Here is a 25366-nt window from a genome sequence, read left to right on the forward strand (position 1 = left end):
AACGCGACGACGAGGCGGAGAGCAAAGCCGCCTTCTCAGAAGCGGGACGCGTTTACCTGGCTGCCCCCCCCCCCCCCCCACTCCCGAAGCGCACCCGCCCTCGGCCCCGACAACCTGCGCCCCTGGGAGGGCAGCCATTAAAGAGACGTGCGTTTAAACCGCCGCCTGACTAGAGGTTTTCCTTCGCGAAGGCGCGGCGCCGCAGCCCGACACTGCGAGATGGCGGCTGGGCGGCCGCCATTTTCCTCCCCTCAGGCCGCCGCGCCCGGGCCCGGCCCAGCTCGGGGGCGGTGCCGCCGCCGCCGCTTTGGTTCCTCCTTCGCAGGGAGCCCGCGGCGGAGCCCGGCTCCGGCGAGTCCCTCCTCCGCCTCGGCTAGTGAGGGCCGGCTCCCCCGGCCGTAGCCTCTCTGCGGTACCCGCCGTTCCCGCGGCGCCCATGGCGGCGGAGCCTCAGCCCAAGGCGCTGACTCGCAAGCCCCTCCTGCTTAACAAAGTGGAGGGTTCGCAGGAGGTGGTGAACATGGCAGCGATAGTGCCCAAGGAGGACGGGGTCATCAGCGTCTCCGAGGACAGGTACCGGGCAGCGGGCGGCTGCGGGGCCGTGGCGGTGGTCCGCCGCCTCCCCCGTCGCTCGTCGGCGGTGCTGGCGGTCGCCAGCACCGCCGACGAGCGACGGGGGAGGCGGCGGACCACCGCCATCGCTGAGGTGACTGTAGGCTCCGCCACCGGCGTCCGGGCGAGTGTCAGGGTCGCGCCGGTCCGGCCTGGGGTCGTCGCTTTAGGCAGCCGCATTTGGCCCTGGAGGGGAAGGAGCTTGGGGTCAGGGTCTCCAGCTGGGCGTCCATCTCCTCCTCCTGCACCGCCGTGTGGGTCGGGGCGGGGAGTGGGGCTGAGGGGCCGCTGAAACTTGCGGGACTTGAGGGACTTTTCTTCCCCGTGGGTAAAAAACGGGGTTTGAGATCGCCTTCATCACAAGGCTCGCCGGGGGGGAGGGGGGGGGCTGTGGAGATCCTTGACCTTGCCTAAAGATTGCGGTGGCATTGGCTAAAACAGGAGTTTTGGTTCCCGTTTCTGGCGTCCAAACGTTTCTTGGTAATTGTTTAAAAATACCCTGTATCACTGGTAGGATCTTGGAGTTAAAGCCCGTGTTGTAAAGGTGCCAAAGAGGAGAATGTTTTCGGGCCGTTTAGCTGGGCTGTGCGGGGTCTGGGGCTGCCCAAAGGCAGAGCTTTGTCTCTTCTCAAAGAGCCCAAACTTAATTCAGCCCTGCAGCTGGAGCTTCAAAACTCCATCCTGAAGGTGCCTGCCTTTAAAGTAAGAGCTCATTTTTCTTGCGGAGTCCATATATAATTATTTTAAGGAGAGAGGGTTTTGTTTTTTGGTTTGTTTTTTTTTTTTTTGTGTGTGGTTTTTTTTTTTTTTTTTTTTTTTTTCCAGCTCGGGTGCACGGTGTGTAACCTATGTCCCTAGCTTGAAAGACAAATGTTGACTGGTGTGTGAATGTTTTGATTCTGAAGGGTTTTGGTTTGGTTTTTTTTTTTTTTCGTGGACTGTTACCCTGTTGATTGTCTACTTTTATGTTTCTGCTAGCTTTCTGGAAAACTGTCAGTATTTCTTTCATCTTGTCTTTGTCCTCACTGTGAGTTAGTTTTCAGCTAGTTGTCAAATATGTGCAAATTTCAGATCGTTTAAGTTCATCTAAGCTGTGCTCTCCAGGTGAACTCTCGTGCCTCTAGCAAGAGGAACTGAGCTACTTAAAACAACTACACTGTAAAAGGGACCTTAAGCAGAGTTTTACATTGCTACATTGCCACAATTTTATTTTCTTTACATTTTTTACTTATTTGTTGTGAAGTTGAATAGAGCTTGAGTGTGTTTCAGCTCGCTGTTGCTTGTTAGGCTTACTCAGCCAATTCTTTTCACCTGTAAGAAAGTATTCCTGAAATTAATTTGCTCTTGTATATGTCTGTCTCTCAGTCTCTGCCTCCCCTCCCACCTTAGAAAAAATAAGTAGCTTTTGCTGTTTTAGCAGGTATGAATTGTTGCGAATGGGTTGATGCTCCAAGTTGGCATTTCTCTGTAGAGAAAGGGGTTGTGAGAGATCTTTGTTTCACCAACAATAGAAATGTCAGGTTCAAGAAACAAGGGGTGAGGCAGAAACCAGGGGTTTCCCACTAAGAAACTGCTGGGTCGGGAGCACCACCCTCTCCCTTCCTATTCCAGAGCAACCCCCTGCTGTAGGTCAGTTACGTCCTGCGTACTGATGAAACCCAGTAAAGAAAACTGCTGTCAGGTGTGCTGCTGATGTCTAAAGCTTTGCCGGTGACACAGGATAGCTCTATGGACGTTAAAATACTGTAGTAATTCTGGAGGTTCCCAGGTTATTTTCTGTTTGAAGGCACTAACCAGGTAATTTACCTGCTTGTGGGGCTGATTTGCGGTCTCTTTGAGATGCTGTAAGCTATGATCGTGCCTTTTATTTCTTTAGGCATAAAGGTGTTGAATGATGGCTTTTTCTTTCATTTTCCATCTCCATTAGCATCTTTATTGTAATTAAAAGGTTCAGAGTCTAAACTTACTTGGAAGGAATAGCAGGTTGGGAGTCAAACTCGGAGGTTTCAGGGTACTTGGGGTGGAAGCATAGCTTATCAGACTCAGTACCTGTGGCTGATGACTAGGCTTGTGCAGATCCTTATGGTACCTTCTCCTGTTTGGACCTGGCTTCCAGTGCTAGTGTTGACTTGGTTGTTTAATGGCCTTGGAATGTGGAGGGCTTTTAGAGATTCCTGGAAACCGTAAAGGACGGTTATGGAGATGTTATCTGTCTCTTGTTAGTCAAATGAGTGAGTTTTGGCCTCGTTTACCAGCCTGTGATGTGTACCGCTCATATGAGAGAAATGTTCTGAAACTTTTGCAGAGAGCTTCAGCTGGAACGACTTGCTATCTCCAGCACTTGCTTCAGGCTGGAGGAGGACTGTTGTCTGGAGGCAAAGAGGAGGGAGTTCTCCCTCGGTTTGCTGGCTAATGGCTGAACATGTAACTGTTGAAGTTGCTAGTAGTCTTAACATATGCAACAACCAAGTACCACTTCGAAGGTTTTTAGTGCATGATGTGGCTCTGTACCTGTAAACCCTTCAAAGCGGGAGCTCAGTCTCTATTTTGTATGGCACCAGTGGTTTTATCTGGCTTTAAAAGACACGGAAGTGGTTTCAGCTATAGCTTGCAGACATAGTCATGCATTATATAGCCCTGAATCGTTGTATTTGTAGCACATATATGCACATATTTTAAGCAATAAAATGAAAACTAAGTAATAATAGAGAGTGTGGCCATTCCTCATAACGAATGGCATAGAGGGGGAAAGAAGGAATCAGGGGAGGGTGTTTACATATTTAACTAGATGATCTAAACTTTACATAACCTGCAAGGTTGAAGTTTCTTTTCAGTGTGCATCACCTGTATGGTCTACATATTTTCTTTTCTGAATCCTAATCGGTCAAACAATGTGCATTGTGTCCTAATCTTAGTTCTTTTGTCTGATTCCTTATTAGGACAAAATAGACTGAGCCTGTATCTCTTTACAGTACAGCTGGTGTGCATTGGAAGGGATAAGATGTAATTTTATTTTATGTTTTTCTTCTAAGGAAAAGGGATGCACCTGTCTACGCAGGTGAGAGTTAAAGGAGTGGCAGCATTTGTTATTCAAGAATGTATAAATCTGATGCAGCAGGGCTACAAGAAAAAAATTATTAGCTTTCATCCATGCTCTTTCACCTGCCAGCAAACTGGTGGAATTAATAGACACATATATCCAAGCATGTAGAGTCTTGAGTGATCCATAGCACTGAATGCCCTAGGTGCTATGTATGAAGCTAAAGTGGGATTTTCCTAATGTGCACAGCTGGCCCTAAGTTGTCATTAGCTTCCTGTGTGTTAAAAGCATGTGCTCCCATTTCAAAATTGCTGAGCATCCTTGTCTTTTGTTGCCTTCAGAGGGAGATGTGGGTGTCGGGCATGTCTGAAAAGTAGGTCACTGGCATGTCAAGTTCAGACATATCTAACTCCATGCTTCGGAGAAGATTTAGTGTCATTAATCTTACCTGAGCATGGGGATATGGTGGGAGAAGTGCACTGACTCACCCAGCTTTCAGCGCAAGCAAAGCAGTTCTGCTTGGTGTTGGCATGCTTTTGTGTTTCTCCAGAGCCTTGCCAGTGATGTGAGTGCTAATTCAGCTGGGTGTCCGATGTGATCGTGTGTCATGGTGCAAGACTGGCAGGAGGGGGCTCGGTGTCATCATGGTAAACCTGCACTTTGCCGCTAGCCGTCTTTTTTGTCTTTTTTTCCACTAGCTGTATCGTAGGTGAGGAAATCTTAGACATGTGCTTCTGCAGGCAACTTTCCTGGTAATTATGAACTCTGGTCTGTGCCCTCTTTTGGGTGAGTTCTGTGCTCACTTCCATGCTACAGACCTTGGAAATATACATGTTGCAGTCAAGAACTGTTCTCTTTAAAGTATTCACAGGAGGTAAAAAGCTTTCATAGTCAAATGAAAATTGTCAAAATCCATTCTTTTTAAAAAACAAGCATTCTAGTCTCCTAGAAGGTGACAAAACATAGGAGAAAAATATTTATGCCATATGATTTTTTTTTTTTTTTAAACAAGGGAACAGAGACCTTTGTCTTCTCTACTACCTTGTATCATCTTAAGTTTCTTTTGAACTGAGATGTCTCAGCTTCTTTGTATGGATCACTGTATAAACAGTGAGCCTAGACTGTTTGTCACGTATGTTCATATTATTGTCTTCATCTCACGTACAGAAAACTGTACAGAGCTTGTATTGCTATGTTTGGTTTCCAGTTTGAGGTTTTTAAATGAAGATCTGTACTTAAGAGGTTTTTAAATGCAGATGTGCACTTAAGCTGTTGTTCAGGGCTTGTCTTTTGGGTATGCTAACTAGCAGGTTTTTTAGGGGCTACAAAAATGAATTGAGTCTTGTGTAGATGAAATCTCAACTTTGCTAAACTAATGGTGAACTAGGAATGGAATGTTCATATAACAAGAAGTGTGGGGGTTGTCTTTGGCGTTCTGCTGACATGCCTTCTAGCATGAAGGAGCGTGATCTTTCCGCCCTTAAATATATCAAAACCAATCTTTTGCTCCTTGTGGTTTTCTTGTCCAGATCCAGGGTATAAAGCGTTTAGTAACACGCCTGTGAAATACCTCTGATGGAAAGGCTGGACTCTTCCATTGGTGCTGCATCCAGGCAGGACGTGAGGAAACTGCAGACCCTCAGTAAACTCTCTGGGTTTCCTTTCTCCTGCAGTGGAGTGGTAGAAAGCAATTGCTTTGCCCAGCAGTGTGGTTGCAGTACAGGTCTGTAATTCTCATCTAAGCACAGGGTTATGTCACTGATGGCAGCAGAAGTGCAGGTGGCGTGAGAACTGCTTTTGATGCTGTCTGTGTACGTTTACCTGCCGAAGCCTGTAGGTTTCACACCCAGGTTATTGCAGCATGAGCAGCAGTTCAAGCAGTGCAGAAGGTGTGGATGCTCTTCACAGGTGTAAAAAGACTTGTCCCTGCCTGGAGGTTCTTTAAATTTTGATAAAAACATCAGTCACTGATGAAATTGTTGAGAGGAGATGAAGGAACTCTACATGAACAGTGCAAAGGTTTGTAAGAGACCTGTTACTGTAGATGCAACTTGTTTGCTCTGATTTTTTTTAAACTAATTGGATGTGTCGCAACTTGATGACTGTGTTTGGAATAAAGCTCAGGGTGGAGGTTTGTGCTGGCTGTTTGAGTGAAAGAAGTGGATGCTGGCAAGAAGTTTAAGAGAAGACAGGAGGTCCAAAAAGCTCTTGGAGTCAGAAATTGTTGCAGATGTTGAAAAGTAACTGTTCCTGATTTGACTAACATGTATCCTGTTGAGATGCCAAAATCCTGGGATTAGCGCTTAAAATGTTTTGCTGAGTACTTGCTGGGGATGATAAACTCTACTTAGTGACTTCTGGGAGACCTTGCAATGTATTTTTTTTTAACCCTCTGTGGCACTTTGTGCCACTTGAAGACAAACTTGCTGAAGTTTGCCAGAGCTTGTATGTCCCTTGCCTTACGATGCGCTTCCCCAAGTACTTAGTGCCAGTTAAAGATTTAAAGCACAAGCATTTAGTCTTGTCTTTCTGATTTGAGCTATCCTGCAACTGCTAGCTCATGTAGGTCAGTGCACAAATCAGTGCAACTCCTGCAGCTGTATTAAGTTCATGTCTTAACTGCAAGGTGGCAGCTGCAAAAATGTGGTATGATGTGGCTTGGATCACAGCTTGTAGAGACCCAGTTTCAGCAGTGCAATTAGACATCAAAATAGAGTGGAACATTAGGTGCTTAAGCATCTTAAGAGTCAGAGATGAAGTGGTTTTTACTCACCTCTCTGTTTTAGAGAATATTCTTGATATAAAAGGTGTAGATGGCTGTATCTTGTTTTACAAGCTTTATTTGGAATAAGAAGAGCTATTTAATAGATCTTCCATTTGCCCTGTAGTAGCCTCTTTTTCTGCCAGTTGCTGAACAATGCTCTTGAGTTGCAGCAAGTTTCAGGATGGTGCATCTACCTCCCATATTAACCAGTTCTCCTTTTTCTTCTTGTCTTCCCTGACCCATCACAATTTCACTAGCATGTGCTTACACAGAGACTGGATCTCTCATCAGCATGTCTTGTACCTGTCAGGCTTGGTGACCTTCCCCTGCAGTCTCTCCAGTCCTGCAGCTGAACAATGCTCCTCGCCGAGAGGGGACTGTACAATGCCACCTCTGTGTGTGCCCTGCAGCCCCTGGAAGAAAAACAAATGCTGGCTATGGAGTATGTGCAGTACAGACCTGGCATGTAACTAAAAATGTGCTGTTGCAGGAAACTGGTTGGGTTTTCTCCTAAAGCTAAAGATAGCTAGAGGAGGCGGTGATGCTGCAGCATTAAACAGCTGCGATACCTTAAAATGAAGGAATTGCAACAGTTTTGAAGCTTCCAGGCTAGTTCAGTAAGGCTGGCCTTTCATTGAGGGTCACTTAGCGGACTGAAGGTCTCAAATAGCTTGTGAAGTTGTAGCACAACAGAAGTATGTCAGTAGCTTGTTTGACCTACCTTATAGGATTTTGGTTACTGAGGCAGAGTCTTTTTTCTTTCCCTCTCTCCAGCTGCATGGTTCCTGCATGGTATCTGCTGACACTGATCTGCGCCCAGGTTTCCCAGCAACATCTTTGAGCTATGTGATAACACATACAAGACAACTGCTTGAAAGTGGCCCAAGTTTCGTAAAATGTTGTTTGTAACAGTCTTAAGAGAAGTTAGAATATACTTGGCGGATCGGAGGACGAATGGAAGGAGAGAATGGGAGGGCGTAATGCAGCCACGTGCATGCTTCTGTGCTTGGGAGCTCCAAAAGCTTCGTAAATGATGTGCAATGCCCTAAGGAGAGCAACTGGCTTTTGCACAAGTATCTTCTGTGCATCACTGTGTTCTGTGCCCTGTAACTTCTCGGATGTTGGAAGGCCGTTCGCATAAAAGCACCCCAGAAGCTGTGTTTAATTGTCTTGCCCGTGGTGCTTCTGTCACACACCTGTCAAACACAAATGGTTCTCTATAAAACTCTTGTCAGTATCTGTGCGTATTTGCCCAGGGATTTGATGAGAATTGCAGTAGTCCCTAGCGTAGTCTGCTGTAAAGACAGGAGCAAGAAAACCCACAGCTGTTTCCCTTCTGCATATGGTGTGAGGGAGCGATGGGCGCAGCCGTGATGCTGCAGGATGGGGCGCTGTGGGAGGGATCGGGAGCGGCGGCCGCGGGGTGCTGAGGATAGCCACGCGCAGCAGGACGCATCCTGTTCGGCAGAGCCTTTGTCCTGCATAGGTCGTTTTAGGAAAGAGAAAATAAAACTTCCCTCTCTATGCTTTTGTGAGGTGAAGTATGAAATGCAGTAAATGGGGAAAACTATAGAACAAACGTCTGCACAGGAGTGGCAAGTACCCCAGCAAGCAGGTTGGGTGAGTGGCTAGAGCAAGCCTGGAGAAGGAAAAGGGCAAGTTCACCAGGCAGCCCTCCGGAGAGGGAGCTTTACAGAATCACGAAACCATATGCATCCCTCAGGGTTCTTCATATGTCACAGTCTGTGTGCCTGATGGCTTGAAACTGTGCATAAATAAGAGTCAAAATGGATATTTGGCTATCAGAAAGCAGGTAATAGATTTTGCAAATTAGACTGTGCTGAAATTTTAGATGGTCAAAATACAGCCTTCATCCTCGTAAGAGGGAGAATGGTTGTGGAGGCTGGGTTAAAAAAAGTGGTGTTTTAATTTTTGTCTTAGTCAGGCTGCAGGAAATAGTGTTGTGTAACTAACCTTGGCCAGACTTTGAACATATGGGCTTTGCTTGTCATACCATGTGTATTCACCACTTAATTTAAGTTTTTTCAGGGAACTCTTAAGGTTTTGAGCACTGAACCAAAGATGATGCCAAAGCACAGTTCTGGGTAGAAGAGCACTGCTGTTCTGCTGCCAAGTTTACTGAGAAGTTTGAGCTAATGTTATCTTTTATTCTCTGAATCCTGTACCCTTCCCTCTTACTGTGAGGTAAAAGATCGATGTTCTTAGCAGGTTTTTTGAAATAATGGTAGTGATCGATCAGCCCCAGAAGGCAATGCTTGTGACCTTTACAAGTCTGCAATCGCGGTTTCCTTAGGAGTCGAGTCCCACAGAGAGAAATCTGAGGAAAGGCTGTCCTAATGTGAATTGGCCTGTTTTGCCACCAGGTAGAATTATCTGGGTTTGAATTATTTGGATTCGGGTGACAGAGCAAATACAGTGCCCTGTCTTGAAGGGATATGCAAAGAAGATCCTTGCCTGTGTTTAGAACGTGACAGTTAATGAGGTTTTGCACCTCCAGCAGTGAGTGCAAATTTGATAAATTTACCGTAGGCTTTGAATTCACTTATAATAGCAAATAAAGGCTTAATTGTATTCTTAAGCAGGTGGTGCATCTGCCTTGTGGAGTACTTTAGGGTCTTAGAGTAAACAGCTTTTTTTTTTTTTTTTAAAGCTGTAGTAAGGTTTAATCATGAGTTGGTGCTAAAGCTTTTACTTTAGCTTAAAAGGTAATAAGGTATAGTGAAAACATAATTACATTTAAGCAAGCTAATGGATGCTAGAGGATGGGAGATGAGAAAGGGTTTTGGTGTTGGTTCAGAGCAGTGGTATGTATCCTCCTGGTACAATAGTTTAAAGATTTAGATATATAGGTACCAACAGCCTCTGACTTCCACACTATTTGGCTTATCTGTGGCTTGGAATAAAAAACATATAGGCAGTGACTGAAAGAGGAAATCCAGTAGGCTTATTGTGGTGCAAGATAAGATGAAGCAGGAGAGCACTGAAAATTATTCTGTTGTGATGCTTTTCTTCTTGTAGCTGTTTAGCCTTTCTGAAGCAGTACAGCAAAGCTTATCTTATAGGTGTCTCCTCTGATTTGGATGCTTCTTTGAGAACATCTACACTGAGGTTTCTTCCCTTGCAGATGTCAGCCGACACTGCAAGGTCAAGTGTTGAACTCAATATTCTGTAAGGTATTTGCCTATATGCATGTTTCTAGGCTAGTTTATTACACAAAGATCCAGAAGGGGTTGCCTTTTCATTTAATAGAATTTTCCCTTATCTCAGAAAACAACGTAATCCCTTTTAAAAGGCAGGTCATCATTAAGTATTTTTCCCCCTTTATGTATGTTGGAAACTTAAAGGAATAAAGGAATCTGTGCCATGAAACAGGAAATGACAGCTTACGTTTAGTTTGTAATTATTTTGCACTTGTTTTGCTTATGTGCTGAATTATCCTTACTTAACATGTTTTCTTCTTGGTCCTTAGGGTTATTAAGCTGTATCTTCTCATTCCCGTACTCCATCCCTGTTTTCCCCTTTGATACAGAGAAAGTCTGTCCCCCATGTCAGCTCTGTGTTTTGCTAGAGCAAATGTGGGCTATGGGGTCATCCAATGAATGGTTCAACCTGACATTGCAAAGGCCTCGGGTTTTGCAGCACCATGTGCATGGGATAGAATGAAAGTAGAATTTCTGAGGAGATGCTTCCTGCTTTGATGGTAAGGACATATGTATGTAGCCTGTGGTCCAGCCTAGCTTCTACTGCATGCAGCTTTGATTAAAGACAGCTGCAGCATTCTGGTGGCAGGGGAGACCCTCTACCTGGTGTCTTGGTTGGACTTACAAATCATGCCTTTGCTTCACTGGCCATTTCAGCAGCTCCGCCAGCAATAAGCTGTTCTCAAAGGCTGATTGTGCTTCTGCAGTTACTGGCAGTCCAGCAGGAAAGCTCATGCCTGTGCTGTTCTTCAGCATCGGGCATACAGCCCTTGTGCCTGCTCTTCTCCTGTTGGTCCCATTGCTTCAAACTCGTTTGTCACAGGCGTCCTTGGTCAGGCAGTAACTTTGGTGTAGCCTGCTTTCTGCTGGCCAGGAGCTTGAGGGGGGGTGAAAGGGCCTTTGCTGAAGAGCCCTGCATTTGGCTTCTAGAGGTGAATGATCTCTCTGCTTTTAATATGCCATGGTTTACTTTAGCACAGGCAGAAGCAGGTACTGATAAAACTAGAGATCGAAGTACTACCACGCTGCCCTGCTAACATGGGGAAGAGAGGATTAAAGCTGGCTCAACCTTAATTGTGCTGAGGGAGGAGGGTGAGAAGATAATGTATCTGTCAAGTCAAAATCGACACCTTTGGTTTTATTGTACCCTAGGCCTGGACTAAAGTTACTTAATGACTGGAATTAAGAAGTTGATGCTTTTTGCTGCAGTGAAATGATGCATTTTATTCTGTTCCACTGAGCCCTATTTTATGTCCTGTTCAGTCAGAATAACTATAATTAAGCTCCAGAAGTGTGTGTCAGGTCTACCAGAGCCTTGCCTGGGCCAGTCTGTGTGCTCCCTTAGTAGCTGAGGCTTTTAGCGCTGTCTGAAGAGCAAAAGCCTGTCTGATATTGCCTCATGTTTCCTAGGTTATGTTGCATCTGAAGTCAGGAGTAATAGGAGTTTTTGAGACTGCATTAGCTGCCATTGCTGGTGAAGAGTGGATGTATGCTGGATTTCTTCGGGCAGGAGATAGCAGGGGAAGCAGCTACCTTAAGAGTATCAACTGCAGTGGGTTGTAGACCACTGTACTTGGCATGGTGTCTTATGTATCAGGGGTTGGTTACACAATGTATAGGCACTAATCCATTTCCAGAGAAGAAGGCAGTCTCTTCCCTTCAGGAAATGAATCAGACTTCATAAACAAATCTCTTCTTGCTAACTTATGCAACTGGCAGTAAATGAGTGGGAATAGATGAATCCATTGTCATGCTTTCAGAATATCAGCTGGTAAATGATCCTGCCGAACTTCCAGCAGGGACATCAACTTAGACCCATATAAACACGTACTGAACTTTCAGGTTCACGTTCTGATTCCTGTTGATGCTAGGTTTATTTGTAGCCAGAAAGCAAAAGCACGTAACATTTTGGAGAGCTTGCTGCGGTGCTTGGGAGCCCCGTGGCAGCCTGAGCTGCGAAGCACAGGCAGATGAAGGGCCTTGCTGAGTGGGACAGGCTGTTGCAGAGACATGCTCTCAGACCTGCTCCAGGCAAGGTTTCTGAGGGCCACGCATTTGGGACCTCTGTTTGGCAGCTCATCTTCCCCTTTTTATGCTCTTTAAGGTTGCTAGTATGGTCGGGGAGCACATGACTAGCAGGAAGGTAGGAAATCCCACAGTAGCTTGTACCACTAATTCAGTTCCAAAGTGTTAGTTTTGGAGTGGAAAATTAAAAGTAAAGCTAGGAGGTTTTTGTTAAACAAGAAATGCCATAAATGCTGGTGGTCATGGTCCTTAGGTTTCCAACAGTTAACTTTTCCTCAAATACTGTGCTAACCCGTATTGGATACCAGAGAAAGCAGAAAGGGAGTCATGAATGTACTGATTGTTTAAAAAAAATTTACAAGCTGTAATGCCTGAAAATGCATGAATTTTATCTGCATTCTGAAAGCTCCTCTGTGATTTAGGATGCTTTTACTCCTTGTTTCCCTCCTCCCCAGTAGGTTCTTTGGTAGATGAGATAAGCTTGGTGAGGGTTTCCTTAGTAAGTTTTCATTAACAGGAAGCCAAGCCAAGAAGTCTCCATCCCCAGCTAGTTTCATCCAGAGCATCCTTGTCATCACAGCTTATATTTATCCTTCTAAAAACCTGATGACTTAAAAACTCTTGAGGAATCAGGAATGAACGGCATTGCCTGCTTTTTATGAGGTGTTAACACATCTGAATGAACGGCCCAAGGACTGCAAATGTTGAGGTCACCAGCAGGAAGCTTGGGTAAATCTAACAAATGGCTTGGTCTGCCTCGGTCAGTGTCTCCTGTGGTCTTTCCTTTGCTCTAAAACTAAGCTTGTGTTCGCGTGCACTTTTTGACATGAAAAAACACTTTTACATGGTTTAAAGAGCCAGATTCTTTTAGAAAGAAGTCTAATTGTTATTCAGCTCTTAATCACAAAACCTGGACTGCTAACTATGTAGGGAAGTGTTTTGTATACAAAGTGATATGGGAGAAGTAGGTAAATAACCATTTTGACAAAAATTCTGGATGTGGGAAAAAGTAAATGACATGGGTAATTGCCTAGTGATCTGTGTTCCAGTGTTTTGCATGTGGATTAAAAAGTGCAAATGGTGGTTTCAAAAAGCAGGGTGTGTGTGTGTGTGTGTGTATTGGCACCCCAAACTCAATGGTATTTTTCCAGAAATAAATGATACTGCCTGTGTTTGCAGGCAGGCTCCTAATTTGCAAGCCAGCCATTGTGATGCTCTGAAGCATTACCCTGGCAATGGTTGTCTTTTTGCTTTGAGTTTGATTTCCCTTTATTGCTGAGTATGATGACTCTGAGCCAGAAATTGCTGTTTATTCAGTTGCTGGCCAATGCCTTTACACTGACCTCAGGCTAATAAAAATGAAGGAGGGAAAGTGGGAAAATGTGGACCACCTTGAGGTATTATTGCGGTGTACAATGTAACAAGAAAAGAGAGCTCTTGTGAGCAGAGACAGCAAATCCCTTGTTCCAACTTTACAATTCTTCTAAACGAGCCCAGTAATGCACAGGGTGGTGTATGTAGGGCAGACTTCAGTGGGATCAATATTGTTTCCTCTTTTCAATGACTGCATGAACCAGCTGGGAGAAATGGGCAGCTGAACCCTGGGGCTGGTTGCTATAATGACTGTATTTCTAATAAATTAAATAGCGTGAAGGTATGTTTTCAAGCACGGGGATCTGGCTGACTGTACCGTCTGGTTGTTGGTACCAGGCACTGTTCTTGCCATGAGCCAATTTGCACAGCGTCAAGCAGTCCCCAGACAGGGTTTGGGAGTCAGCTTGGAGCAGGGACCGTTCCCAGTACACAGCTTGGATGCAGCTGCAGGTTTCTGTGCCAGGTGGCCTTGCTGCCAGAGACTGGTCCCAGGCCTGTGTCATTTATTAATCTAGGTGTGTTTCACATCTCCGGGGCACCCAGATCATGTGGCTGTCTTTGCTGGTGGGGTGTCAGATTGCCTATGGGAAATTGGTTCTGTGACTTAAAAAAACAGATCAACAAATTAAGCTGCTGGTTTAAACAAGACACAGCCCTTAAAATGGGTCTGCCTGTAAACATTTCTGCTCGTTTAAGATCTGTAACAATAAGTTCAAAAAGCCTGAATTTGAGACCAAAAATAGCTTGAGATTCTTAAGACTAACTTCAACCAGATGTCTGGGGGAGGATGGGTCTCCTGGGGCTGCAGCGCTGAGCCGAAGTGCATGCGCTGCCAAATTCCTGTGTGTGACATCGGCCGGCGACCCAGGGGGCCGCAGCCAGGGCTGGAACCCAGCTGGAGCACTGAGGTGGCACTTGTGGCCTCTGTGGCCAAGTCCTCCAGTCAGACCAGTGCCTTCGCTTGCTGCATCACTGGAGGCCCAAGTGTTGGACCTGCAGCCTGTGTGAGTATATCTCCTCACGTTCCCCAACAGCCATCAAGATAATTTGTCTCTGTGAGCCTTTGCTTCTGACGCCCAGGGAAGTATCTTTGACTCATTCATCATGTCCTGTAGGTCTGGGAGATGGGACACAAATGCTTCTTTACGTGCTAGCTTGTTCCCTGCTTACACTGCCCTCGGGTGGCATCCTTCTAGTGGGCTTGGTGTCATTGCAGCTGCACTGGGGCTGTTCCACGGGCTGCCAGTAGGAAAGCCCAGGCTTCTTCAGGAGCCCAGTTCTGATAAGTATGATAGTCCCTCCACTGTTGTAGGCCAAGTGAAAGCTTTCGTCCTATATTTTTGAAGTCACAGAACAGTGCTAAGCTGTAGTAATGACCAGTGTTGAAATACAAGCTACTAATCGTCTACCCCTTTGAAACACATGTACAGTTCAGTATTCTTTGTCGGTGTAATCCAAAGGTAGAGCAAAGCTTGGAGAAGATCAAGGAAGTCCAGAGACCCTCTGCAGGGAGGCTTTACCTAAGCTTTTCATCTTTGAAAAGACTCTTGGTCATAAAAATGACATTTCTGCTCCTTTCAGTCTCTAAAATACTTGAAATAAGTTGGGCATACAGTCATCACAGACCTTACTCCAAGTGTTGTTTTCCACCCATACATCTGTCTTTTCATGTAACTAAGGCTTCGGTAAGATCTTTGCTGTTGCTGCCAAATGACTATGGAAAACTAATAGGATACGTAGGTTGTATTAAAACTTAAAGGTGGGCAGAAGATAAGAGACTTCCATTTCCTAGTAAAACTGGTAATGCCACAAAGGAACTAAGAAGAGGAAGTGTGCTACTTCAATAGCTTGTGAGCTGCTCTACCAGAGAAAAGCATAGGAAACTTCAGGTACAATAATTAAATTAATCTTCAAAGCACGTTTGCAATAGAAAGCACTGTACAGCTAGAGATGCTTGTTCTGTAACTATTGCGTAGGTCCTTCTGCCTTATCCAGTTTAGCTGCCACTGGTAATGTAACAGAAGTTATATGTATCATTGGGGCAAAGCCTAGTGAGAGAAAGACTTTCCTTCGTTGTCTCACATACCTTATTTTTGTACAGGCTGTTTTTACTTGGGTATCTGGTTCAGGATTCACATGATATTGATTTCAGTCCTTTTTCCCGCCCCCCTTTACTCGCTGATGTGGAGACAGTGATATCTGTCCTCTTAGAAGAAGTAGTAATTTGCTTTTGCTTCAATATATAAACAAACACTGAAATTATCACAGTTGGTTTTATCCTGCTCCAGTGTCATTTGAGAGTTTTGCTGCTGACCTCATTGTGAGCAGGATCAGATGAGCCCTTGCATTACTGGAGGAGTGCATCTACAGCTGCTGTGGTAGGCAGAAGGATGATAGGCATCCCTTAGCTGTCACTGCCACAATAATTGGGATGGGGCACTGGTGGACTTGGAAAATACGTGTTGGATGTAGCGTTGTTGTTCTGACACTCTTTGGCATGGTGCTGCCCTGTGGCGCTTGTGTTCTTGTCCTGCTCCTAAGCTTGGCCCAGGTTGCTAAGCTGGGTTTTGTGTCTTGGAGCCAAGCTTTACAGAGGTGAGGAGTGTTGGGCTTTCCTCATCTTTCCTGTGTTCCCTCCTGGATTGTGAGGGAATTTATATGTTCCAGTTGCGGTTTCTTGCATGGAGTGTCTTGTTGTGGGAGCCTTTTGTGTTTATTCCTTTTCTATGAAAAGTTTCTTGTGTAGTTTTTAATATCACTTTAACTGTTCTCAGGATGGTTGGTCTGAAATTATCCTCTGGTACAGGTCCTCTGATACTGAGGAAATTGTGTCAGATTATTTTAGCCCAGCCCTAAGATGTTACAAGATTATGATTGCCTTTTTAAGGTCCAAGATCAGAGGATCAAGAAAGCAACAAAATCTCCTTAGACTCGTATGTACCTTGAATACCAAGGACGTAAGGGTTTTGCAACAGTCTTTATAGTATTTTTCTAGAAAATCTGCTGCTTTTGCTGTACCAGAAGATTGCACTTTCTTACTCTGGACCCAAATAGAAATTCTGCTTGGCCTCCATTGCACAAAATCTTGTGGATACAGCAATTTTAACCAGATACTAAGAGAGAGGAACAGATTTGGAGTCAAATAAACTCAAATTATGAATAGCTATCAATTATGCAGAAGTAACATAAAAAATAAACAGAACAAGATGTCTAACTTGGCTTCCCTTCCTCCTACTTAACTAAATTGTTATTGTTTCCTGAAATCATGATCAGACTGACACTGGTGTTGCCATTTGGCAATGTGTTATGGTTATGTATTATCTGAAAAAATTAGGCAATTGGGGGGAACAAAATCAATTGCTGAAGCTGCAAGTTGAAATGGAAGGTTTCTTTGTAGAGGGAGAGAATGGGGAAAATGTGTGATTATCCATCCTGCCTTGCAGAAAAGTTTAATTCTTGTTCAGTTGGTGCGTATCCAAGTCTTGATGCTATGTAAAAACGTAACTGCTACATCTTTGGTAAGTTTGTATAGTAGTAAGTTGCAATTTTAAGAACTTAGCAGGTACAGGTGACTTCTCAGTCTCCTGGGGAGAAAACGGCCAGGCTAATGTCCATCCTACCAGGGGACCTAGCGTCAACTGTTTGTTTAATCATTTTTCACCCCCCAGACTTGTGTTTGAGATGAGATTCTGGGGAGGATGGTATTGATCACCATGTGCTCAAGAGATCTGAATAGCCTGCCTTGTCCTCCTAGTTGAGTCCTTTTACAGCTAAGCTGTTACGGAGTAAAAATGGGTGTCATGAGGCAGGGATTTGGGGTCCAGGTCCTTAAGCAGTCCAAGACAGGATTGCAGGAGCATTGGGTCTGAGGAGGATGTGGGATTTCACACACCTTTTTGGCATTTTGTGTTCGTTGGGTTGAACTGCCATGTTTAATGAGAGTTCCGTTTTTCAGTACCTACCTCTTTAGTGGGAGCAGTACTCCCAGACCTGTGCACTTACCCTAGATCTGCTGGTGTTTGTTATCACTGTCCTTAAGTTCTCTTGTGGAGCTGGGTCATGGCACTGCTTTCTCTACCTGTCCAGGACTGATTCAGAAGCATCTCAAAACACAGAGTGTTTATATTTAATTAATACTCATATTTTGTATGTATTTCCTAAATAGGATCAAGTTTGATTCTGTGTGTTTGTTTATTCAAAAGCTAAGCTGCTTTGAACAGAAAAATGTTTTATTCTTGAGACCCAGTAGTAACTTGGGGGAAGAAATGAGAGTAAGAACTTGCTGAGAGTCAGTGCTGAGACTTGAAACTTTCCACAAGCACTGCAGAGGAAGCCAGCTGAAGTGAAGCTTTTTCTCTCCCTGAAAAAACGTACAGTGACAATGTTTTCTTTCAAGTACAAATTTTGCAGTATGCAGTTGAGCAAAGATCACTTGAAATTGAATTCAGATAGTCTGCATTGGTCATGACTTCCTTTTTCAAACTTATTTTCCTCTATGCTTATTTTGCAGTGATAGATAATGAACCTTTGTCTTAAATGCCAAAAAAACCCCAACCCTGTCTGTTACAAGTAAACTGTTACAGCCTAATGGATTTGGTGTCCCAAGTAGCAGAGTAAGAACTTCATATCTGTGAGGTACCAAGGTAATTGCAAGTGCACTATCTATCTGGAGAAGCTGTAATGTGGGAAATACTTTGTGTTGTGTATTTGGAGGTTACATGCAGAGAAGTGCTCAGTTGTGGAGTGCAGCTGGAAGGATTTTCATTACCATGTCTGTCACCAGCAGGCTGCTTCATAAATGCAAAGTGTGGAGCTGGACTTCTCCCTTCCTTCCCTCTGGTGACCTCATGCACAAAACTACCTTGATACCACAGTAATTGGGGTGCAGGGAGAGTCTTGGGGTTTGAAGGGTTTGTCTTCAGCCTATTGCCTCCATTTGGATATATCTGTTACGACCAAAACACTATGCTGTTTTCAGTTTTCTTGTCTGAGGGTTACTGAACCAGATGCTTGCTGCCACCCTTACTGCAGGCTTTGTATCGTTTGTACTTTATAACCTGTTCCCTACTGCTTATTCTTCCCATTCATGTTTTGTCTCTAACACAACTCCTCTTAACTCGCTCTCTCCTCTCCTCACCTTCCTGTTTATTAATTCTTTCAGTGAACCCCTCTTATCAATTTGGAATTCAAAAAAGGCAGGCTGTCTCCTTCCTGCATGAACTCAGAGCAGCTGCACATCCTTGCTAGTGCTGAATGCTGTTAAATACCAATATCCAGCAGTCATCTGATATGAAAGTGAGATGGGGCAGCTTGGATCAGGAAAAATGCTAGTACCAGAAATCTGGTAAAAAAACCCTTGTGCATTGGTGTTGTGAAAGGCATTTGGTATGTTTATCTGTTTTATCTGCCAGATGTTGCCTTCTGAAAACCTGAAGTACCCACTGTATCTTTCTGTGTTCCAGCAGCTCTGTTCCTAGCAGCAGTCCATAGTAATTCCCAGTTTATTATTGGATATTTTTAAGCTGTTTAAATATTATTAGAATGCATTCAATTCTTCTGAGTAATTGAGAGACAGTGAATGTGTGGTGCCTCTCGGGCAATGGGGAGTGGGCTGGGATATTATGAGCAGCAGAGAAATGGATATCAAATGGGAAGAGATTCTTTCCTTTGCAGTGGGGTGGAGGGAATGGTAGTATTTGCCTTTGCCTCACCACTTCAAAGCCACGATTGACTTGGTGAAGAAGGGGACAACAGCTGCTTGAGCAGGTATGTGGGCTACCTCTGCAGTTGTGAAGGCTTGCTGCTGCCAAGGAGAGGTGACCTTGGTAGTCTGGTACCTGCTGGTTAATGAGCGTCTCTGAAAACGGGAGGAATGAAATGCGGAGGGAGTATCTGCACCTTTCCCACACACACATCCGCATCTGAAGCTTATGTTCTTGCAAATAGTTGTGAGTATTTTTAAAAGGCCAAGTCTAGCAGGACTTGTAAATCACTGTCAGCTCTTGCTGAACCAGAGTGCTGGAGCCAAAACTCGGGGAGGGGAATAGCGTGGTTGAAATGTGCATAAAAATGAAGGGTGCCAGGGGAGCAGACAGTGTGGGATGACTGGGAGAGCTGATAGAAGTATATAAAAATCTCTCTAATCTTTTAAGTGCGTGATCTGGAAGTAGGCTACTGGACGACTGTCGTCTTTGGTTCCTATGGCTTAAGTAGGGGTTACTGGTTGACCACTGGGAAAGCTAGGTTGTAGCTAGCTTTAATTAGCATGTAGCTGCTATACCATTAGCTTTTGTTTCTTTCTACAGAAATAGTTTCCTTTCAAAAATTGATCAAACAAAACCATTAAATGCTCTGGCCAAAAAAAAAAAACAACTGGGGAAAGCAAAGACAAACCTTGATCTTTCAGACTTATGTGAGTGAAGCAAGTATTTTAAAGGTGCAGTGCCAGGGGGGGAAAAATGCATTTGTGAAATGAGCTGGTTGTTGCGTTTCTAAGAGCCTTTGTTAGCTTGCATTTATTTCTACTGTGCAGTGCAGATGATGAAAATTTGTGTGCATTTCCAAAGCAACCCATTTGTTCACTGCAGTGTTCGAGGTCATAACTGTTCTGGGTCTTTCTTGTAAACTTGTTGTTCCTGTTTATTGGTATTATTTAGAGCAAGCTGTCCAGCTGATCTGTTTTAGGGGCCTGTCCACAGGACAGCTCTGTCTAATCTCTTCTACCTCCTCCCCTCCAGCTGGAGTAAAAATTGATTACAAAACCTGTTACCTGTTACCTGCCCCTGGCCTTTGAGTGAATTATTAAAATTCTGCCTTCCACGTGCGCTGCCTCCCTCCAGATACTCAGTAGTTGGGACATCTCTGAATTAAGTAAACTGCTTAACCTGCTGCAGATTGTTAATGATTTACATTTCTTGATAAATCCGCACAAATTGTGTATATGTCTCCAAAGCTCACTGTGTGTATTTGGTAAGAAGACACGATTCACTTGTATTAGATATGACATGTGGAAGAGATTTACTGGACTGTCAGGTCATTCCACCTGGATGTTTTCAGCGTGTTTCAGATACCAGAACAGGAGAGTGGGAGGAGGAACTGCTTGACACAGCAGAACACACATGGTTTTGAAACCAAGAGTGGGTTTTAGTTTGTGGGAAGCGTATTTCATAGCTTGAGGTAACTGGACGTATCGTCTGAGCCTTTTTGCGTAGTAGCTTAACTGTCTGCAAGGAAAGCTGTTCCTCACCTCCCTGCCCTCTGTGTAAGAAGCAATCCTGTCTGACCCATGAATAGCTGAGCCAGAATTACAAACTGATTTAATTTTTCAGGCAGTGCTGAACCTGCAAGGCAGCAGGATCAAAAAGAACCCTTCCCTTATTTACTGCCTTTACCCCATCTCAGCTCATTTTTTTTCCATGCCAGATGCTGTGAGCTGATTTTATGCTTTAACTAATAGCACAAGGATTTACTTGCCCAATGGGTGGTCTCTAGCTGTCTTCTACCTTGTATTACTATTTAAAATCTGTTGTCCTCTGCCAAGGTCAGTGATAGATCCAGTCTGCTTCAGTCTGCTGCCATCCTCTGCTTCCAATGGCCTCCGAGTAGCTCCGAGTCGTTGCTTCAGACACATTTCTTTGCGCTGTTGATGCCTATGCTAATAGTTTTCTGCTGGAAGGCGACATCTCCAAATGAAGTGGTCTAGAACAGGGTGTGTTCATGTGCATGCAACTCCTGCAGGTAACTCAGGCCACTGTGAAAATATTACTTAACTCAGAGATTGGTGATGTGTAGTTGTCTTGGTTAACACCAGTTAACCTTTCCCAAAGAGAAACTGTACAAAATCATCCTCTTGTTACTAGTTTAGTCTCCCTACATCTTTACTCTCCAAATCTTTACTATTCTTTAAAGAGGATTGCCTGATTTATTAATAGTAGTAACAGGCACGGCACCATCCTGACCACGATAGGGATGGGTGGTACAGCGGTTACTCGCAGAATACGCTGTCTGTGATGGTGTAGCACAGTGGGTGATGTGCTCTTCGTACCTGCACATCTGCTGTGCTGCTGTTGTAGGCCAGCTCTGTGGTATGTGCTATAAAATACTTTGCATCTGTTGTAATCTCCATGCCTGTCAGCTGTCGGTGTTCTTTTCTGAGTTCAAGAATCCTTACCTGTCTGAATTTGGGCAGGCTGGTGGGGGAGTTTACTGAAAGGAAGCTCCCTAGTGAGGAACCTCATTTTTATTCAGGATGGGGAAAGCTGATCAGCTTTTTCCAGTGATCTTGTACAGTTGCTCAGTAGTTAAATCGGCAATGATGTTGAAAGTCCTTGCTTTGAAACTACTCTGTCTGGTATCCCTGATTCCTGCGAATATATAAATATTGACACCTTTATTGTGATCACCATGTCCAATAGCATGACCTAGTAAGAAGTTACTACTTTTGAACTAAAGGATGTTGCCTTTTGTAGTAGCTTGGAATAAGATTTCAGTGTGAAGGGCTGCAAAACAGAGAAGCAGATTTAGAGCTGATTTTATCTCACAACCTCAAATCTGTTTCTTCCAAGATAATACTGATACTTCCTCTATGAATGGCAGCAGTAAAGATCTCTAGAGTGCAAGCTGAGACAGCATCTGGACAGGAATTGAAAAGGACTCTTCTTGTAACCCTCTAGAGAAAAATAAGTCAGTAAAGTAAGCTAGTGACAAGGTGCTGGCAGAGAGGTTTTAATAATGTTTGATGCTTTTGCCATGAACTGGAAGCTGTCCCTTATTGCAAAGTAGAAGTTACCTATAAGGCAATGACTAGACAAATGAACTGAATCTGCTACAGGATTTATTGGTTTGGTGGGTGCGTAGTAGTCATATAAGCACCAGCTTCCTGTCAGTACACAGTTCCACCAGGTGTCTTTCCAAAGCTGCACTGTAATGTATTGCACCATTTCACATATTCAAATAATGTATTTTTCCATACCCAAGGAGAGAGTTGGTCTTGTGTCTTCCCTATGCTTATGAATAGACATGGCTTTCCTGTCCTATCTTCACAAGGAGAAAGTGTGATGTATACCATCAAGGTTTTCCCTGGCGTGTGATTGCCTTTGCCTGTTTTTCTCTATCATTTTCTTTCCACCTCTTTTGCCAGGCACATGTGGTTCTGGGATTGCCCCTAGGAGCTGTGGCTGATGAATCCTCTGTTCCCTCCCCTACCAGTGTAGTCTGGGCCAGTTGTCTACTCCAAATTAGCAGATAAGCTGATTGGGTCTGGAGACATGTGAAGAACTGCAGGAGATCATAGTAAGTGTATCATGGAGAGAATCTAATATTGATAAGTATACATTTTTCTTTCATAGATATTTTGTAAGTTTCTAAATCATGCCAGTGTGAATAAAAAACGTGCAGCTGCTGCCAAATAAGCAAATACTGCTAGGGTACGTACGGGGAGAAGATGGATAAAGAAAAGAATGATAATGCTCTTATAATTTAGCAGGTTTGTCTGTGTCTGGATTGCTGTATTTAGTACAGAAGATGCCAGTTCAGACAGGATATTGCCTCACTAGAGGGATTGGAAGACAGGTAAGGAGAACAGGACACAAGAACAGCTTTCCCAAGAGATTGCAAAGATTGATTACCTTAAAGAGGAAGCGTGTAAGAAATGATAGGAATACATGCAGGAACTAACCAGTGGAGAATGTAGAGACAACAAAAACTTCTAATCTTGTAAAATACAAGCAAGAGGATGTTCACTGAAATTTGCGGTTAACTACCTTAAAGATGATAGAATAGAATTAGCACAGTATGAAGTTGAATGCTGAAGAATGGGAAAGCTGTAACAAGGCTATATGAAAAGAGTAGCTGGATGTGAAGAGGCAGTGCATGTTTGAGATGGATTATTTTAATAATAAAACCTAAAGTTTAGGTTGTGATATTCAGTCTCGTGGTAGAGGTTTGAAGACTGTTTTCATCTTGTGTTGATTTCCATCTCCCCATGCAACCCCCACAAGAATGCAAAGGTGACAAACTGACTGTCTTGTAAGCCCTTGAAATGCCAGATCACCTCTAAATTACAGAGTCAGAGGTTTGGGCTTTGCTGGCACCTCACAGGGCACTCCTCAGTATGTGTGATAAGAAGAAATCTGAGAACCCCTGGCAAAGCACTTCAGGGCTGCAGTTTCTTTGCAGCTGAAGAACAAACCTTTCAGGATGGGGTTGGGTTTGCATTGCTTTGCCCTGTTTTCTCTGTCCCTTTTTGCTGGCACTAAAGCTGCTGGGCTTGCTGCTTTCCTTCCCAGAGAGTACGGTGACTCCCCAGCCAAAGTTGTCCTGCTGGGTCAGAGCAACAGAGTGGATTCTTGCCTTCTCTAGCAGAGCAAAGCAGGTAGGAGTTGGGTTTGTGTGAGGACAGTGAAAATATCTGAGTCGCGCTGCCCTGAGAGGAAAATAGCAATGAGCAGAAAAGCTGAGGGAACATTTTATCACCCGTGAATCATTGTTCAAGTTCATTGGTAAACTGGAGGAACTGGAAATGGGTTTCCTCTGCAGAAAGTCCTTGATGCCTCAAGGAGAGCATTTCCAGAGGCATCTTGCTGTGGTGCAGAGCACGCAAATACATTCCAAGTAGATGTGTTTGCTGTCTCTGGAAAAACAGTGCCATAATTGTTCATCAGTATTTGAAAAACAAAAGCCTATCTGTTATTAGAGAGGGTGTTTCAATAAGCCTTCAGCATCTGCAGATGCATATGACCAGCTGAGGTCATTTTGGCTAAGGAACTTACCTATACCATACAGGTATGAGGGTTGAGTTGAGTTTTGATTTGGGGTTGGTTGGTTGGGTTTTTGTTTGTTTCTTCCCCCTGCCCCCCCCCCCCCCCCCCCCGCCCCCAAGAACAAAACCAGAGAAACAATTAATTAAAGTGAAAGTTCATATAGCAACAGAAATAAATCTGCAAATTGAGAGGTAATGGACTTTACGGGAACTACGTGAATGTTAGAACTTAGAAGCTGCGTGCTTGGGAAGGGGTTCATTTGCACTGGGATATAATTGATGCTCTTCTCAAAATCCAAGAAACGCAGGTTTTCCCCTACAACTTTGTGTTGTATGAATTAAATGTTAGGTGTTTTCTGACTGAATGTGGTAAGTATACTGTCAGGGGAAAGTAACACTTTTACAGGTTGTGCATGCTCTTGTCTTTTTGCAGCTAGGACCCTATTTTCCTTACACTAGGATTCTCAGAATGGTATGCAATGAATGGTAATATTCTGCTTAATACATCAAATATCCTCCAAGAAACAGTGAAGTACTTTATGATTTAATTTAGTCTTTTGCAATGGATGATGCAGATGACTTGCATCCAGAAATTAAAATGCTGAGAGAGAGCATCATCCTATGGCTGTGGAAGTGTGGGTTCCTTCCCCTGCAGTAAAGGCATAATTGACTAGATGCTGCACTGTATAGTTAACTAAGGAAAATATTTGTATGAAAAATAAATTGAGGCCTAAGGGTATGACTGTTTGAGCCAGGATCTCTCGTCTTCCTTCGTATCCCTTTATTACTTGCAAACTTTCTTCTTCTGTGTTCATCTCTCCTCCTGCTGTTTTCTTACTCATGCCGTGGTATCATTTCAGAGCAGAATGGGAAAGGAGTAAAACTGAGGAAATTCTTTCTGCTCCAGCATACTAGCATTTATGTTTGTTGTAAATTCCACCTAGGGACTTAATTTAGTGCTTGGGATCAAATATCAATCTTTTTCTGTAAATTAACCTATATATGAATATAATTTCTTAGAAATGTTATGCTGATGGTATGTATATATATTGAAAATTGGGTATGTCCAGCTTTCACTTCATAGATTTAAAAGCGTAAGCTTACTTTTTTATCTGTTGAGTAATGAATTCATTTTTATGCAGAGTGAAGCATGTGCAACTTAAATGATCACTAACTTAGTTGATAACCTGTAGCAGCTTTGGGGAGGGGGGGGGTGGGGGGAAGTGTTGTGTTCTGCTGGACAGATGTTCCTACCAGGCAGCTGGAAGCGGGCTGGTGACCTGGTAGGTTCTTGTTCTTTGCCTTTGCTACATGGACAACTTAGACAGGAGCTGGAGTTTGCTTTCTTGCAAATCATGGATCTGCTAGGTATTTTTAGCATGGTTCCACTGAGTCACTTATTGCATAGCAGGCCTGTATTTTAATCTAATTAGGACCTTTCTAATAACTTCCATGACTGAAACATTTGAATGTGGGAAGGAGGTGAAAGTAATTGGATTGCAATAATTAAATCATCCAATGCCATTACCTTCAAAAGGTTGTGTGTTTATGCTTCCCAAATGCAAACAGGA

General features: G+C 43.9%; 1 protein-coding gene across 18 annotated transcripts in view; it reads left to right on the plus strand.

Annotated features, from left to right (window-relative positions):
* Positions 1-311: 311 nt before the first annotated feature.
* WDFY2 (WD repeat and FYVE domain containing 2) overlaps positions 312-25366 on the plus strand; it is a 72662-nt gene continuing 47607 nt past the window's right edge. For all 18 annotated transcript variants that reach the window (XR_007508036.1, XR_007508035.1, XR_007508042.1 and 15 more), the window contains exon 1: positions 312-573. Coding sequence is in view for 1 of the 18 variants with exons in the window: in XM_049816095.1 (XP_049672052.1) it covers positions 437-573 (137 nt within the window). In the remaining 17 variants the exon portion in view is untranslated. The remainder of the gene's footprint in view (positions 574-25366) is intronic.

This window comes from Accipiter gentilis, chromosome 13 (assembly GCF_929443795.1).
Source record: "Accipiter gentilis chromosome 13, bAccGen1.1, whole genome shotgun sequence".
NCBI lineage: Eukaryota > Metazoa > Chordata > Aves > Accipitriformes > Accipitridae > Astur > Astur gentilis.